General features: G+C 52.5%; 1 protein-coding gene across 1 annotated transcript in view; it reads right to left on the reverse strand.

Moving 5' to 3' along the window:
- Positions 1 to 152: 152 nt before the first annotated feature.
- FCGBP (Fc gamma binding protein) overlaps positions 153 to 14,791 on the reverse strand; it is a 34,162-nt gene continuing 19,523 nt past the window's right edge. Inside the window, exons 10-19 of the mRNA XM_063112589.1 lie at positions 13,311 to 13,648; positions 11,709 to 12,282; positions 10,675 to 11,291; positions 9,757 to 10,300; positions 8,162 to 8,733; positions 7,224 to 7,797; positions 5,886 to 6,085; positions 2,933 to 3,316; positions 354 to 610; positions 153 to 231 (exon numbers count right to left, since the gene is read on the reverse strand). Coding sequence (XP_062968659.1) covers positions 222 to 231; positions 354 to 610; positions 2,933 to 3,316; positions 5,886 to 6,085; positions 7,224 to 7,797; positions 8,162 to 8,733; positions 9,757 to 10,300; positions 10,675 to 11,291; positions 11,709 to 12,282; positions 13,311 to 13,648 — 4,070 coding nt within the window. The 3' untranslated portion in view covers positions 153 to 221. The remainder of the gene's footprint in view (positions 232 to 353; positions 611 to 2,932; positions 3,317 to 5,885; positions 6,086 to 7,223; positions 7,798 to 8,161; positions 8,734 to 9,756; positions 10,301 to 10,674; positions 11,292 to 11,708; positions 12,283 to 13,310; positions 13,649 to 14,791) is intronic.

The following is a 14,791-nucleotide window of genomic DNA, read 5'->3' on the forward strand; positions in this document are numbered from 1 at the left end:
TGATGGCTGCTGTGCAGGGAGGAAAGTCAGGGATGAAAGGGCATGAGACAGACACATCATCACACAGCTAAGCTTAAGATATTTATTCAGCACTCTCACATTTAGCCTCAGTGGATCAGCAAAGGGATACATCAGGGTTAGGGGCAAACAGTGCATCCTTCAACCATTGCGACCTCCAGGGTGATCAGGTCCTGAAGACTTCATCATCGTTGGATGACTGATCAGCCATCACTGCAAGAGACAGACATTTAGTACCTCCTCTTGAAGACTAAGTGCCACCCTGACTCCCCCCTTCCCATGAGGATCCAGTGCCCCTGGCCCAAGAAGCCTAGCTTCCAAACTATATCCCTCACCATGAGGAGAAGTCCTTTGCTTGCCATCTTTCCATCGCCGTCTTCCCATCATTGGTCTGGTCCCCGTCAAAGTTTCCACAGGCCCCGCACAGCATCTCAGCATGGTCATTGCTGACCATCACAGCCAGTTGTCCATTGATTCCAAGAGATACATGGATCCCTGCCTTCTGGCGGACTAGTATGGAGCCATTGGGTGTCTGACTCACAGACACAGATGTTAACACCTCCCCTGGGAGATCCACTCGGAGACCATTCACCTGGCGGGGGGGGGGGACCAGCAAACACAGAGGTGAGGCCAGAGCCATAGGATAGCTGGGGTAGTACCAGGATGGAGACCCCAAGCAAGGTAACAAGTTGAAGGACCTAAGGCAAAGAAGGAGGTGCTGAAAGAGATGAAGATCTGGATGGGTGCACAACATGGAGAGATGGATACCTGATAAGACAGCTAAAAATTTGCATAGATGAGTGGGTAGAAGGATAGAGAGTGGATGAATACAGAGATGGATGAATAGATCCACACAACATCTCAGGGTTGGGGGTGGGGGAAGCACTTTGTACTAGACAGATAAACAAACAAACCCCAGGGTCAAACCCTAGGGTTATTCTGCTTGGTTCCAGTTTTCAAAATATAAAAACCCTTGGGCATGTCCTATAAGTTACTGGTTCATCAACAAAAACAACTTTATCCCTTATTTTTGCAATGCTGATGTCTAAAGATGAGTAATGACCTTAGCAAATATAATAATCACGTGAGAAAATTACTATTCCTTCATCATAGGTTGCAGACTCAGTAACCTTGTGAGCTTTTTCTTTTAAATAACTGTAGTCTGTTTTAATTGATGAGTTAATCCTTCTAAAGTTAAATTCCCTAGTGAAACTTATTTGAAAGAGAAGTTCTCTCTTTTCTTTTTTTTCTAAATGCTTTTATATCTGAGTCTTCCTCTGCCAAATGACTGGACAGATAGATAGACAGACAGAAAAGGTAGGTATAGATCTGAAAATATGGTTGGATGGATGGATGGATGGATGGATGGATGGATGGATGGATGGATGGAAGGAAGGAAGAAAATAGGGAAAAAAGAAAGAGAGGTGGAAGAATAAATGCTGGAAAGAAAGAGCAGAAAAGGAACGATGAATGCAGTGAAGGATAGATGGAGACTTGGTAGACGAAAAGTGAAAAGTCTCATTAGGCTGTAAGCTTTGCAAGTATAAGAACTGGGTCTGAGTCATCTCTGATACCTAGCACAAGGCCTGGCACAGAGGGAGCATGGCTAAGTTATTCACAAAACCAAAATTTTCCTGGGTACCCTCTAGGTACCAGGCCCTGATACTGACAGCAAAGTAGTGACCAAGATGGACAGGATCCTTGCTTACCTGAGGCTTATATTCCAGTGACGAAAGAGGTGCTGGGCTGGCCAGTTAGCTCCGCTGGTTAGAGCACAGTGTTGATAACACCAAAGTCAAGGGTTTGGGTCCCCGTACTTGCCAGCCACAAGCCCCCCAACCGAAAAAAGAAAGAAAGAAAGAAAGAAAAATAGAAAAAGGTGCTAAACACCTTCTAGGAGTATGAAATTTTGATATGTGCTAAGCTGAGGGTGCCTACATGACCAGCCCCCAATAAAAACCCTGGGCACTGAGACTCTAATGAACTTCCCTGGCAGACAACATTTCACATGTTTCATCACAACTTATTGCTGGAAGAATTAAGCATATACTGTGTGATTCCATGGGGAGAGGACTCTTTGAAGCTTGTGCCAGGTTTCCTCTGGATTTTGCTGGATGCACATTTTCCTTTTGTCGATTTTGCTTTGTATCCTTACACTGTAATAAATCTTAGCCATAAATACAACTATATGCTGAGTCCTGTAAATCCTCCTCGTGAATCAGTGAACCTAGGGATGGTCTTGGGAAACCCTGACACATCATGTGACCCCAGCCTGACCAATCACAGCCTCTATCCCCAAGGCAGCAGTGATTGGTTCCAAGGGTGGGCATGTGAACCAAACTGATCCAGTGAGATATAATCCTGGGTTTTTTTTAATTGAATCACTTTCTACTAAGGAAGCTAATAAGCTGGTGGGGTGCAAGCCTGGAGCAGCTGGGGAAGGTGGGCGGTAGGGTTGTCTTTGTCCTTGTGAGGGAAAAGCGTGTCTGAGAATGAAGCTGATTTGGTGAACAGCAAATCTAAAAGACAGAGTTACAAATGCCTGATAATATTCCCAGGGCTCCTGGATCCAGCCACTCCTGAAGCTCTATCCCTGGATTTTTCTAGTTATATAGGCCAATACATTCATTTTTGCTTAAGGCAATTTGAATTTGGTTTTCTGACACTTGCAACCAATGGAATCTTAATTAATACTAATGTCAAAACTACTAAGTTATTTGAGCGTGTTTTCGCTCAAGAACTCAGCCAAAACAAAGTGTGAAATATGGAAACAACTACAAATTCAGAGACCAGATTGTAGAGACCTGTATGAAGAAAGCAGCCAGCAAGACAGACAGGCAGCCAGGAATATAAGGACACTGCGATAGGAAGAGCAAAAGCCCAGGAACATCCCCACCCTCATGCCCAGGCTTACCCATACGCCCTTGTTTCGGGTCATAGTAACTATTCCATCATGGAAGAAGATGTGGACAAGGACCACCTCCTCCACTTTATCATGGCAGGAATGGACCTCAGCAAGTATACGGTACCAGGGGATGGTCTTCCCTACTCCTGGGCAGCGGAAAGAGAGCTCATAGACGCCAGGTGAACTGATGGCACTGTGGGCCCCATCAAAGGTGGTGAGGTTGGTGCCCATAGAGAGGGAACAGAGACCAGGGGGGACCCAGCAGTCCCGGGCTCCAGCCTGGACCTCACACACACGGCCTAGTGGGCAGCCAGCTGCCTGGCATGTCAGGCCAGTGCTTGAGAAACAGGAACAGCGCTCACTGCAGTCTGAGGTCAGCAGGGAGGAGTTCACCTGTGCACAGAAAGGGGCCAGGTTATGGTGCTGTGACGGATTGCAAAAATGGGCATAGTCCTTCAATCCTCTGTATTCATGCAGACAGATTTTGCAGCAGACTCCCATTAAGAAATGGAATTTATTTCCCCTCCCCATGAATCTGGATTGGACTTTAGACTATGCTTTGGTCATTGAAACACAGCAGAACCAGTGTTCTGCCACATGCAAACCTAGACCTCGAGACCTTATTGCTTCTCCTTCTCTTCCTCTCTCAACCCTGCCCAGCCACCATGAGAATAAGCCTGGGCTAGCCAATGGGAGGATGAGTGGCCATATGGAACGGAGACAGTTCTCCCAGGCAGGCCACCCTAAACGAGGCAGCCCTCAGCTGACCTACTGGGTAACTAGTACAGGTACATGAGTAAGCCCAGGAGACAGCAGAAAAACGATCCAGCTGAGCCCAGCCCCAACTGCATTTATAGAACTGCAAACTAAATAATTGTTGTTTTAAGCCACCGTGTTTTGGAGTGATTTGTAACCCAGCAAAAGATAACTAATAGAGGTAAGGATGGGCATCAAAGACATTCCAGTGTCCGAACACCCACATCCCAGAACACAGAGCTCTGGAAACCCAATTCCAGGACCCGACTTTCTCCTGGTTTTCTCCTACCTCATTGGCTTCTCCTTCTTCACCTTGTTTTCAGGTTCCTCCTCATCTCCAGATCCTTAACTGTCTCACCATGGGGTCAGTCCTCAGACCTTTTTCTTCTCTATCTACATTCACTACCTGGAGATTTCATCAAATCTCATGACAAATAAATGCAGTGTCTGATCCTCAATTAGACCCTGGCTCAGAAAGGGGTAATTGTTATAGAGGATATTACTGGGACAACCAGTAAAATTTGAAAAAAATCTATACATTAGATAATAGTACCAAATTAGGGCCGGCCTGTGGCTCACTTGGGAGAGCGTGGTGCTGACAACACCAAGCCAAGGGTTAAGATCCCCTTACCGGTCATCTTAAAAAAAAAAAAAAGATAAAATGAATCTTTCCACAGACTTTTTGAAGACCCCTCATAGATATTTATATAAAGAGAGAGGATGATAAAGCAAACACGGCATAAAGTCAACAGTTGAAGAGCCCGAGGGAAAGGCATGTAGGAGTTCTTTGTACTGTTCTTGCAATTTTTCTTAAGTTTGAGTTCTTCAAAAATAAAAGTTTGAAACATAAAAGATATTAATAAATTTAATTAACAAAATAAATACCATCTCCATACTGATGACTCCCACATGTATATCTCTAGCCCACACCTCTCTCCTGAATGCCAGACTCACAAATTCAAAAAGACTTTCAGCACAGGCAGAGGGGTCAGGGCTGGGATGAGGGAGGCACAGGGGGCTGTGGGCATCCAGAGAAGGCACCTAACCCAGACTAAGGGATCATGGATGGCTTCCGGTAGGTGGTGAGACCTGAAGGAGCAGAAATTTGGCTCCATTTGCAAGTGGTGCAAGTTAGTGTCACTTGCTCATGGGTAGCCTTGGGGTGACTTCTCTATGTGCTAATGCCCTCATCTGTAAAATGGGGAAAATAACAATATTACCTGTCTCATTGAATTGCTGTGATTATTAAATGAATTAACACCCATAACAAACTTGGTGCATAGTAAGAGCTCAAAAAATATCATTAACAAGAATAAGTCAACCATTAAGTTCCAATTCATATTATTAAATGATTGTTAGCTGGGCTACCTATTGTGCTGTGGTAAATTGCTGTTCTTTTTCTGAGTGTGATGAACAGGTAGGACAAGGCCCTGTGCTCAGTGGGTACTTTTCATGCACTATGATCCTGACCCCTGGACACCTATGGTGCAAGGATGATAATTATGTTCACTTTACAAGTGAAAAAAATGAAATTCAGGGAGAGGACTACAGTAGGCTAAATGATAGTCCTCCAAAGATATCAGGTCCTAATCCCTGGAACTTGCAAATGTTACCTTACATGGAAAAAAGGTGTTCTCCACATGCCAGCCGCCGAAAAAAAAAAAAAAAAAAAAAAAAAAGGAAAAAGAAAAGGGTGTTTGCAGATGTAATTACAGTAAGAGTCTTGAGATGGAAATTTTATCTTAGATTATCTTTGTGGGTCCTAAATGCAGTCACGTTTATCCTCATAAGAGGGAAGGAGAAGGAGATGTTATGAAGTGGAGGCAGAGATTGCAGTGAGTGGCCACAAGCCAAGGAATGCCTGCAGCCACCAGAAGCTGGAAGAGGCAAAAACCATTCTCCCCTAGAGCCTCTGGAGGGAGTACTGCCCTGCGTTTGCCTTGACTTCAGCCCAGTGATCCTGATTTCTAATTTCTAGTCTTCAGAACTTTGGGAGAATAAATTTCTCTTATTTGAAGCTACCAAGTCTGTGGTAATTTGTTATGGCAGCCGCAGGAAACTAATACAGAGATGTTACCCGCATCAAGTCACACAACTTGGAAATGGGGGTGGCTCCTCCGTCCCCATCCTTGACGAGGTCAGACAGAAGCTCCAAGTCTCCCTCAAACTCCTCCACCCCACCTGCCCACCTAAAGCCCTTGCTCACCGGCAAGTATCGGCCATTATGGGTGCAGCCGCAGTCTCGAATAGGGATGCAGACATCCTGGGAGAACAGGAAGCGATCATCGCACTCACAGCCCTCAAAGCAGTGGGTGGTGCAGCCCTTGAGGCCAGAGAGAGCTGCACAGGAGCCCTGGCAGGTGTGTGTGCAGATGGAGTAGTGGCTGTGGGCGGGGCACTGGAGCGCTGCAGAGAGAAGAGGCAGGTGGGGGAGTCACACCTCCATGGGGGCACTGAAAACCTAATGGCACCTACTGCATACCCAGCCCTGGGTTAGGCAGTGCTGAGGACACAGGTGGTGAAGACAGCCCTCAACCCTGTCCTATGGAACTCATGTCCAGTGGGATGAACAGTAAGAGCCCAAAGTGATCATGCTGCCTTGAAAAGTATAGACAGAGAGGTCAGGGCTGTGACTGGGGAGGCACAGGCAGAGGGGTCAGGGCTGGGATTGGGGAGGCTCAGGAGAAAAACAGGTGGCTGTGAAGACACAGGGGAAACACCCAGGGTAAGGCCCTGGACTCTGGCTGAACAACTGGTGGCTGATGTGGCTGTCCTAAGACAGGCACCGCAGCAGGGGAAAGGAAGATCAGGTGTGGGGTGAAATGCTGATTTCAGCTGGGAACACAGTGGGTGTGAGGGACTAGTAGGACACCTAAGGGAAGGTGTCAGGAAGCCACTGGACTCCTGAGGCTGGTAATCAGGAGAAAGTTCGAGGCTAGAGACAGAGTCCAAGATCAACAAGAAGAACAAATCTGAGGCTGTGAGAGTGGATGCTGGCCCCGGGTGTAGGTCGTTCCCTGAGGAGACTGAAGGAGACAGGGCTCTACCTTGGGGCACAAGGGGCCACTGCCTTGTCCTAGAGAGTCTAAGGGGACATGTCCCTGCCCTGGGGATTTGAAGGAGAGGCACAGTCCTGGTTTGGGGGGTCTAACGGGCCGTGGCCTTGGGCTGGGGGGATCTGAGGGGATATGGTGTTGTCCTTGGACCTCTGGGTGAGCCACAGACTCAGGCTTTACTGTGTGAACTTCTGACCCTCCCACCCTTCCCTCTCAGGTCACTGCAGAAGGAGTCTAGGATGGAGCCCTAGGGAAAAAGTGAACCTGAGCTCTGGGAGAGCAGGCTCCTGAAAGGAATCTGAAAGGGAACAGTCAGAGGCTTCGGAGGGAGACCAGCAGAGCACGCTGTGGGAGAAGCGGCGGCGGTGCGGTGCGGGTGCACTGTAATAGGGTGGCACAGCCCCTGAGATGGACACAGGAGAGGGAACAGGTCAGAAGGCACCCCCACGCCTGGTCTGGAGTCTTCCAAGGGACCCAAGAATACTCACGGCAGAAGCTGTCTGTCCTCCACGACTTCACTGCCACACCGGCTGCCTGACAGGCCGCTGTGTAGGCTGCCAGGCTGCGGCAGAGGAAGGCTCTGTCACCCTTTTGGGCACACAGGTCATACACGCATTGGCGGAAGTACTCAGAGGGGCTCAGCACCTCATGGCAGGTCGCAAAGGGTCCCTGAGGGTCCTTGAGCTGCCCGCAGGCCTGGTTGCTCTCATATGGTGCTGTCTCCTCCACTGAGCACACAGGGCAACCGTGGGGCCCGCAGCCCTCACCACAGCCCTGGGAGTAGCCAGGTGCCCGCCACGCAGCTCCAAAGGCCTCCAAACTGGGGGCCGCTGTGCCACTGGGCAGGACAAAGTCATCACTCCAGTTGCCGTTGAAGTTCCCACAGAGGCCACAGATCCGCCCACGGAAGGGGCTAGGGATGGACATGAGGACGTGGGCATCACCATCAAAGAGAAGCCACAGCCCCTTGGTTGTCTGCAGAACCATGTTTCGGCCTTCAGCCGTTACCCGCACTGGGCCCATCGCCACAGGCAGGGCCACAGCCTCACCATCCACGGTGACCTGGGTGGAAGGGTCAGGTAGGTCAGGGACTCACAGAACCACAGGTAAGGTTGTCCCCTCATATCTCCAAGGTGGAACTGTGTCTCCATCAGACCCTGAGGGCAGAGCTGTCTCCCTTAGTCCCATTAGGGTTGGGTCATGTTTCTCTCAAAATCCCCAGAGTGAGACCATGTTCCCTTCACACACCTGAGGTGAGACTGTTTCCCCCCCAGACCCTCCAGGGTAGGGCTGTGTCCCCCTCAGAGCCTCCAGGTTGGGGCAATGTCCCCTTCAAACTCTCCAGGGTGGAGCTGTGTTCCCCTCAGACACTCCAGAGCAAGGCCATGTCCCCGCAGACCCCCAGTACAGGGTCATGTCAATTTACCTGCGGCCCCCGAGCCAGGCCCACAACCTGGCCATCCACAGTAACCAGCAGGCGTTGGGGGTCTCCAGTCATGTTCTTCTCCAGCACGATGGTAAAGACCTCGTCCCCAAGCTTTGGGCGGCAGACCTGGGCCAGGACATAGGAGCAGGAGCCGTGCAGGTCATAGACGTGTCCATCAAGGGTGACGTAGTGGACGCCCCCACTAGCCAGGCAGCGGCCACTGCCAGTGGCATGACAGGCTTGGACACCGTCCTGTAACCGGCACTCCTCATAGGGCCCGCAGGCTGTGCCCTCCTGGCAGCTGACATGGCCACCCGGCCCACACTCACAGTGCCGTTCACATTCAGGGCCCTGGTAGAAGGCTTCACCCAGCAGGTAGTAGCGGCCATCGTGGAAGCAGCCACACTGGCCCACAGGTACACAGGTGTCGCCACTGAGTACGAAGCCAGCATCGCAGACACAGCCCTCACGGCAGGCCGGCTCACAGCCCTCAGGCGCTGAGAGGCTCGGGCAGCTCACGGGACAGGAGTCACTGCAGAGCTCGTAGTGGCTGTGGGCAGGGCACTGGAGGGCTGTGGGGACAAGGTGTGGATAAGCCAGGCAGGTGTGATGGTGGGAGTCTGGGGGAGGCCCTGAGTGGGAGAACCTGCCCAGGTCAACCTGGGTGTCTCTGATTGAGTGTGGGGTCTGATCCAGTATATCTGACTGGGATTTACTGTGGGATCTGAGGGGGGGGGGGCGTGGTATATAACCTGGTCTCTCTGACCAGGTTGTGGTGTTAACCCAACTGAGTATTTCTAATCAGGTGACTTTGCCTGGGTGAATCACTGGGATATGCAGGATTCAAACAAACCACAGGCATCTCTGGGTATGTATGTGACTGGGACACAGGGCCAGAGGTATCACAGGACATGAATCTGCCTGAGTGTACCTGGCTGTAGTGTCTTACTGGAGCATCTGCCAGAGGCCCTGTAACCCAATGTGTCTCAGAGTGTGACTGACTGCGTGTATCTCTGTGTGTGAAGCTGACCGGATAAATTAGACCAAGGAGATCTGCCTGAAAAAAACTGCCCAGGACTATCTATGAATCTGTATGGATTTGCCTGGGGCACGTCAGAGTCCTCATCCTATCTGGGTGTATCTGACCAGTTTACCTCAGTGTGAAATCTACCTAAATACTACCGAAGGCATGTGACCAATCTATGTGACCAAGTATATTTCAGTGTGTGAGACAGTCCAGAAGCATCTGACCAGGGTAGCTCACTAGGTATCTCTTACTGTGGGTACCTTGCTGTGTGACTTTGGCAAGGTCAGCCACCCGTCTGTCTTACTAGAAAGTCTGAGTGCATGAATCCCAAGAGTGTCATGGATCCAGGATTTCTGACCAGGTATATCTGAGTCTCTCCCACTAAGGTACCTGACCTGGTGTTTTTCGGTGTATAATGCCAATGAGTTTCCCTGACAGGAGATACCAGGATCAGGGGGAAAAGGATAGTCCTGAGCTCCATGGAGGAGGGGAAGGCACGTGTCTTAGAGTCCTGGGGAGGGCGGGGAGAGACTCCCACTATGTGGTCCATGCATGGATCAGTACTCACGACATAAATCCGGCCGCCTCCACTCGCCGAGCTGGGCCCCAGCGGCCTGGCAGGCTGCCACGTAGGCGGCCACGGCAGGACAGAGGCCTCCTGGATGGCCCTGAGCCTGGCAGGCATCCAGTAAGCAGGCCTGGAAGTACTGCGCGGGTGGCACGAGGCCGTGGCAGGGCGCCAGCGGACCATCGGAGGCCGAGATAATGCCGCAGGCGTCAGGGCGGCCGAAGGGCTCCTGCTGCTCAGCGGTGCACGGCTGCGGGCACGGCCCAGGCACGCACTCTCCGCAGTCGGGGGCACCGCCCACTTGCCAGCCGCTGGGGTTCCCGCCCACCGCCTTGAGGTCGTCCTCGGGTTCCTGGTTGTAGTTCCCGCACAGGCCACAGAGGGCGCCCGCGTACGCCGCCGGCACGCGCAGGCGTACGAAGCTGTTCCCGTCAAAAGCCAGAGAGAGCCCGGAGGCAGTGGCCACTATCACGTCGGCGCCGCTCAAGTGCGCGTGCAGGAGGGAGGCCAGCTGGAAGGGCAGCGACACGAGCTCGTCGTCCACCTGCGGGTGTGGGGCGGAGCGGTGAGCGGCATGCACACGGGTTCGAATCCTGTCTCCGCCAACTACTGGCTGTGGGACCCTGAGCTGGTGTACTCCTCCCTCATAACAGTAATAATGAGCATTTATAGACACGGAGTCACTAGCAACTAACGCTACTCTGAACCAGGAATTTTTCTTAGGCCCATTTTACAGAGGAATAAACTAAGGCTTAGAGAGAGGGACGCCACTGCTCCAAGCCATCCGGCCCCCTAGGCCTGTACTCTGACCCCTTCCATCATGCTCCAGCTAAGCTGTGAAAGGTGCTCAAGGGAATAGCGGGCCTCTTATTGTCTCAGCAACCCCGGGGCTGGCACGTGCTCCTAAGCCCTCTTCACCTGTAGCTGCCGGGGCCAGCGAGCACTCAGGGTCAGGCTGTGGTTGTGGATGTGTAGAGTGACACTGCGCGTGTAGCTGACAGCCTGGCTGCCCCGGTGCTCATTGGCTACAGTGACAGTGAAGTTCTCAGCCCCCGTAGGTGGTGCATGGCAGGGTGCGCTCAGCAAGTACTCGCAGGTGCCTTGGAAGTCGAATCGGTGCCCATCCAGGGTGATATAGTGGGGGTCGCCCCAGGCCTTACACTCAGCTGTGCTGACAGGGTGGCAGCCATGCTGGCCCGAGGGCAGCAGGACACACTCTTCGCCTAGCCTGCAGCTGGCAGGCGTGCAGACCAGCAAGTCACCCCCAGGCCCACAGCGGCACCACTGGGAGCAGGTGGCATCAGCCCAAAACTCGCTGCCTGCCTCATAGTAGGTGCCATTGGCCCAGCAGCCGCAGCCGCCTTCCAGGGGAACACAGCGGTCAGCACTCAACACGAAGCCTGCGTTGCACTGGCAGCCCTCCACGCAGGGGCCCTCACATGGGGTTGGGGTCGTGGGTGCTGCAGGGGATGGACAGCTGGCCGGGCAGGGTGGGCCACAGAGTTCATAGTGGCTGTTGTCTGGGCAAGAGATCTCTGTGGGCAGATGAAGGAGTGGGAGGGAGAGAGAAACAGAGAATGTGTTGGGGTGGGGTCCAAGGACAGGGTAGGAGGAGACAGAGACAGACACAAAGAGGGGCAGACAGAGAGGGAGAGAAGACAGACACAGAGAGACCAAGTGAGATAGACCAAGAGACACAGAATGACAGAGAGGGATACAGAGAGAGAAATGAGAGAAAGAGAGACAGAGACCCAAACAGAGAGTGAGGAAGAGGCAGAGAGAGAGAATGAGAAACAGAGAGACAGAGAGAGACAAAGGGAGTCAGAAACACCAAGAGACAGACACACAGAGAGTAACTAACAAAAAGACCCAGAAGGACTGCAGTGAAACCAAACCAGCCCCACAGAGCCAGGCCCCACCCCGAGTCCCTGCCCTGCTCCCCCAACACTCACCACAGCCGGCCTGTGTCCGCCAGTCCTTGATGACAATCCCAGCAGCCTGGCAGGCAGCAGCATAGGCAGCTAGTGCCTGGCAAAGTATGTCGTGGGCCCCACCACCCAGGCACACATCCAGAACACAACCCTTGAAGAAGCTATCGGGCGGCACAAGGGCATGGCAGGTGGTGAAGGGGCCCCCTGTGCCAGGGACCAGGGGTCCGCAGAAGCCAGGTCCCTCATACTCCTCCAGTCGGTCCTCAGGGCACGTTGGGCAGGACCCCTGACATTCGTTCCAGCACAGTGGGTCCCATCCTGGGACTTGCCAGCTGCCACCCCAGACAGGTATCGAGGGAGCCAGTGTGCCGTTAGGAAAGACTTGGTCATTGTTGGGGTTATGGTCCATGTTCCCGCAGAGCCCGCACACTGCACCATGATAACTACTGGGCAGTGTCACCTCTACCCCCCAGTTCCAGTCATAACTGACTCGCAGCCCGAAGTCAGCCACTAGCACCGCTTTTGATGTGCCCTGGGTCACTGAAAGCCGCCCACCAGCCACGGAGACAGGCAGTGATGTCAGCAAACCGTTCACCTGGAGTAAGGGAGGAAGGAGGCAGATGGGTCACTTGAGGTGGGGACGCCGCAGCTGTGGCCCCATTCTCCCCTCTCTCATCCTGTCAGTGGCTGAGTGCTGCCGAGGCCTTCCTCATGACTGACAGTTATATGGTCATTGGACAAACATTGTAGACGTCTGTTGTTGTCCAGGCCCCGGGGAATGAAACCTTACATCTGCTTTGTTTTCTGGATCTCTCTCTTGATCTCCTTTCTCTCGCTGTATCTCTCCCTCTCCCTCACCGAGGTCTATCCTTCTGGATCTCCTCTCTTTCTCTGAGTTTCTCTCTGTGTATCTCTCTCTGCCTCTGTCTCTCTTTCTCTGGATTGCTTTGTCTGGGTCCATATCTCTTTCTGGATCTTTCTGTCTCTCTCCCTCACTTGCTCTCTGTGTCTGTCTCTCTCTCCTCCTCCCTACCTCGCTTCTCCTCGTTCTCTCCCACTCACTCACCATCCTTATTGATGCCTACCCTGTTCCAAACCTCACTCTGTCCCTGTGAGCTGCCATTAAGCTACATCTCTATTTCCTTGGGCAGAAAGGGTGGCCTTTCTCTGTCTCCCCATCTCCCTGGCTTTCTCTTTGTGTCCCAGTTTCTGCGCTTCTCACTTGTTCTCTCACAAACACGGGTGCTTTCCTGAGGCAGACTCTGAGCTGAGCACTTCACATACACCACCTTGCTGTGGGGCAGCTACAATGCCCACCTGCTATGATGCCCATTTTACAGATAAGGAAACTGAGGCCCACTAAGTAAACTCATAAGGAGGAGAGCCTGGATTCAAACCCAGGTTTATAAAAAGGCGAATGCTGAAGTCCTACATTAAAGCCCCTAGCAAAGGGCTAGGCTCACTTAATTCCCAGTAAAAGGGTGATGTTTTGCTGTAATTATTGTTGTTTGGGTTGCCATTTTTTTTAGGCCTAGTTGAAGGCAGAGAACCTTGAGCTCCTAACCGTGGCCATCAGGACCCCTCCCACACTACTCAGGGGCTCAGGGGACCGGCCAAACATACCCGGACTTTGCCAATCTCTCCCTTGTGGATGGAGATGTTGGTGCCGAGGGTAGTCACAGTGACTAGCTTCACAAAGGACACAGTGGGGTTGCCCCGGTTCTCATTCTTGGTGGTGACAGTGAAGAGTGTCAGGCCCTGGGCGCTGACCCCTGGGCAGCCAGCTGCCGCCAGCACATAGTTGCAGGTGCCCTGGAAGTCAAAGTTCCAGCCATCGAAGGAGTGGTAGTGTGGGTCACCCCACAGCCAGCACGTGGCCTCATAGTTAGGCACGCACATGCCCTGGCCACCTTGGTCTTTGCACGTCTCCTGTGGCCGGCACGTCACACCATGGCATGGGTCTGGGGACAGAAGAGAGAGGACCTTGAGGGGATGCCCACCATAAGGATGGCTGCTCCCCAACTTCTGCCCCAGTCTGTGCCAGGGATACTGGCTCTGAGGGTTACCACAGGTGAGACCAGATTCCAAGTTCCTCACACCTAAGACCCCGGCCCTACAGTTTGCTGTTTCCAGGCCCAGGCTCTGGGAGTCCCCAACATCTGATACTCATGCCCCAGGTGTTGAAGTTCTCCACATCTGAGACCCAGGCCCCAAAGGTCCCTACAACCCAAACCCAGGCCCTAGAGTCCCTACCTCTGAGACCCTGGCCCTGAAGTTTGCTGTCTGAGACCCAGGTCCTGAGGTCCTTGCAGCCAAGACCCAGGCTTTAGGGTCCCTATGTCTGAGACCCAGGCCCTGCAGTTTTCTACATTTGAAACTTAGGCCCAAGGGTTCCCTTGCTTGAGATCTCAGCCCCAGGGGACCCAGGTTGAGACCTGAGCCCCAGGGATCCTTGTGTCTGAGATGCTAGCCCTCAGAGTCACCATATCTGAGACCCAGGTCCTGGAGGTCTCTGTGCCCAAGACCAGGGTTCTAGGGGATCTTCTAGTGAGAACCCAGTGCCAAGGGTCTCATATCTAAGTCTCAAGGCCTGGGTATCCCTCTGTGCAAGACTCCATCCCAGAGGGTTGCTGCATTTGAGACACGAGCCTTGGTGGGTCTCATTTTTCCAAACTTGGAGGGCTTCTGTGTCCAAGACCCTGTCCCTAGGCCATTATATCTGTGACCCAGCTTTTGGAACCCCTGTGTCCAAGAAGCCGGCCTTCAAACTTCCTCCTCTCTCCACCGGTTATCAATTTATTGCCTCTCAGCTTCAAATCCACTCATGGAGTTATGCTTTGTCAGGAGAGGGTGCTAGAGAGACACTGCAGGAGGGAGGGGTTCCTCATCCTGCTTCTATCCTGCTTTGCTCTTCCAGCTCCTGCCTGTATTGGGAGCCACATTACGGAGTCCCACTGTCCCCAGCTGGCTTCCAAGTGAGTCACCATGGTGCCCTTGGCAGGTGGCTTCCCACTGAGTTTCACCAGCACCCTAGTGGGGGTTTCCTTCTTGCCAGCTCCAGCCTGCACAAATCTCTGCCACCCAGTGAGCTACAGCCGCAGCCT

The sequence above is a fragment of the Cynocephalus volans genome, chromosome 10, assembly GCF_027409185.1.
Source record: "Cynocephalus volans isolate mCynVol1 chromosome 10, mCynVol1.pri, whole genome shotgun sequence".
In the NCBI taxonomy this organism is placed as follows: Eukaryota; Metazoa; Chordata; class Mammalia; order Dermoptera; family Cynocephalidae; genus Cynocephalus; species Cynocephalus volans.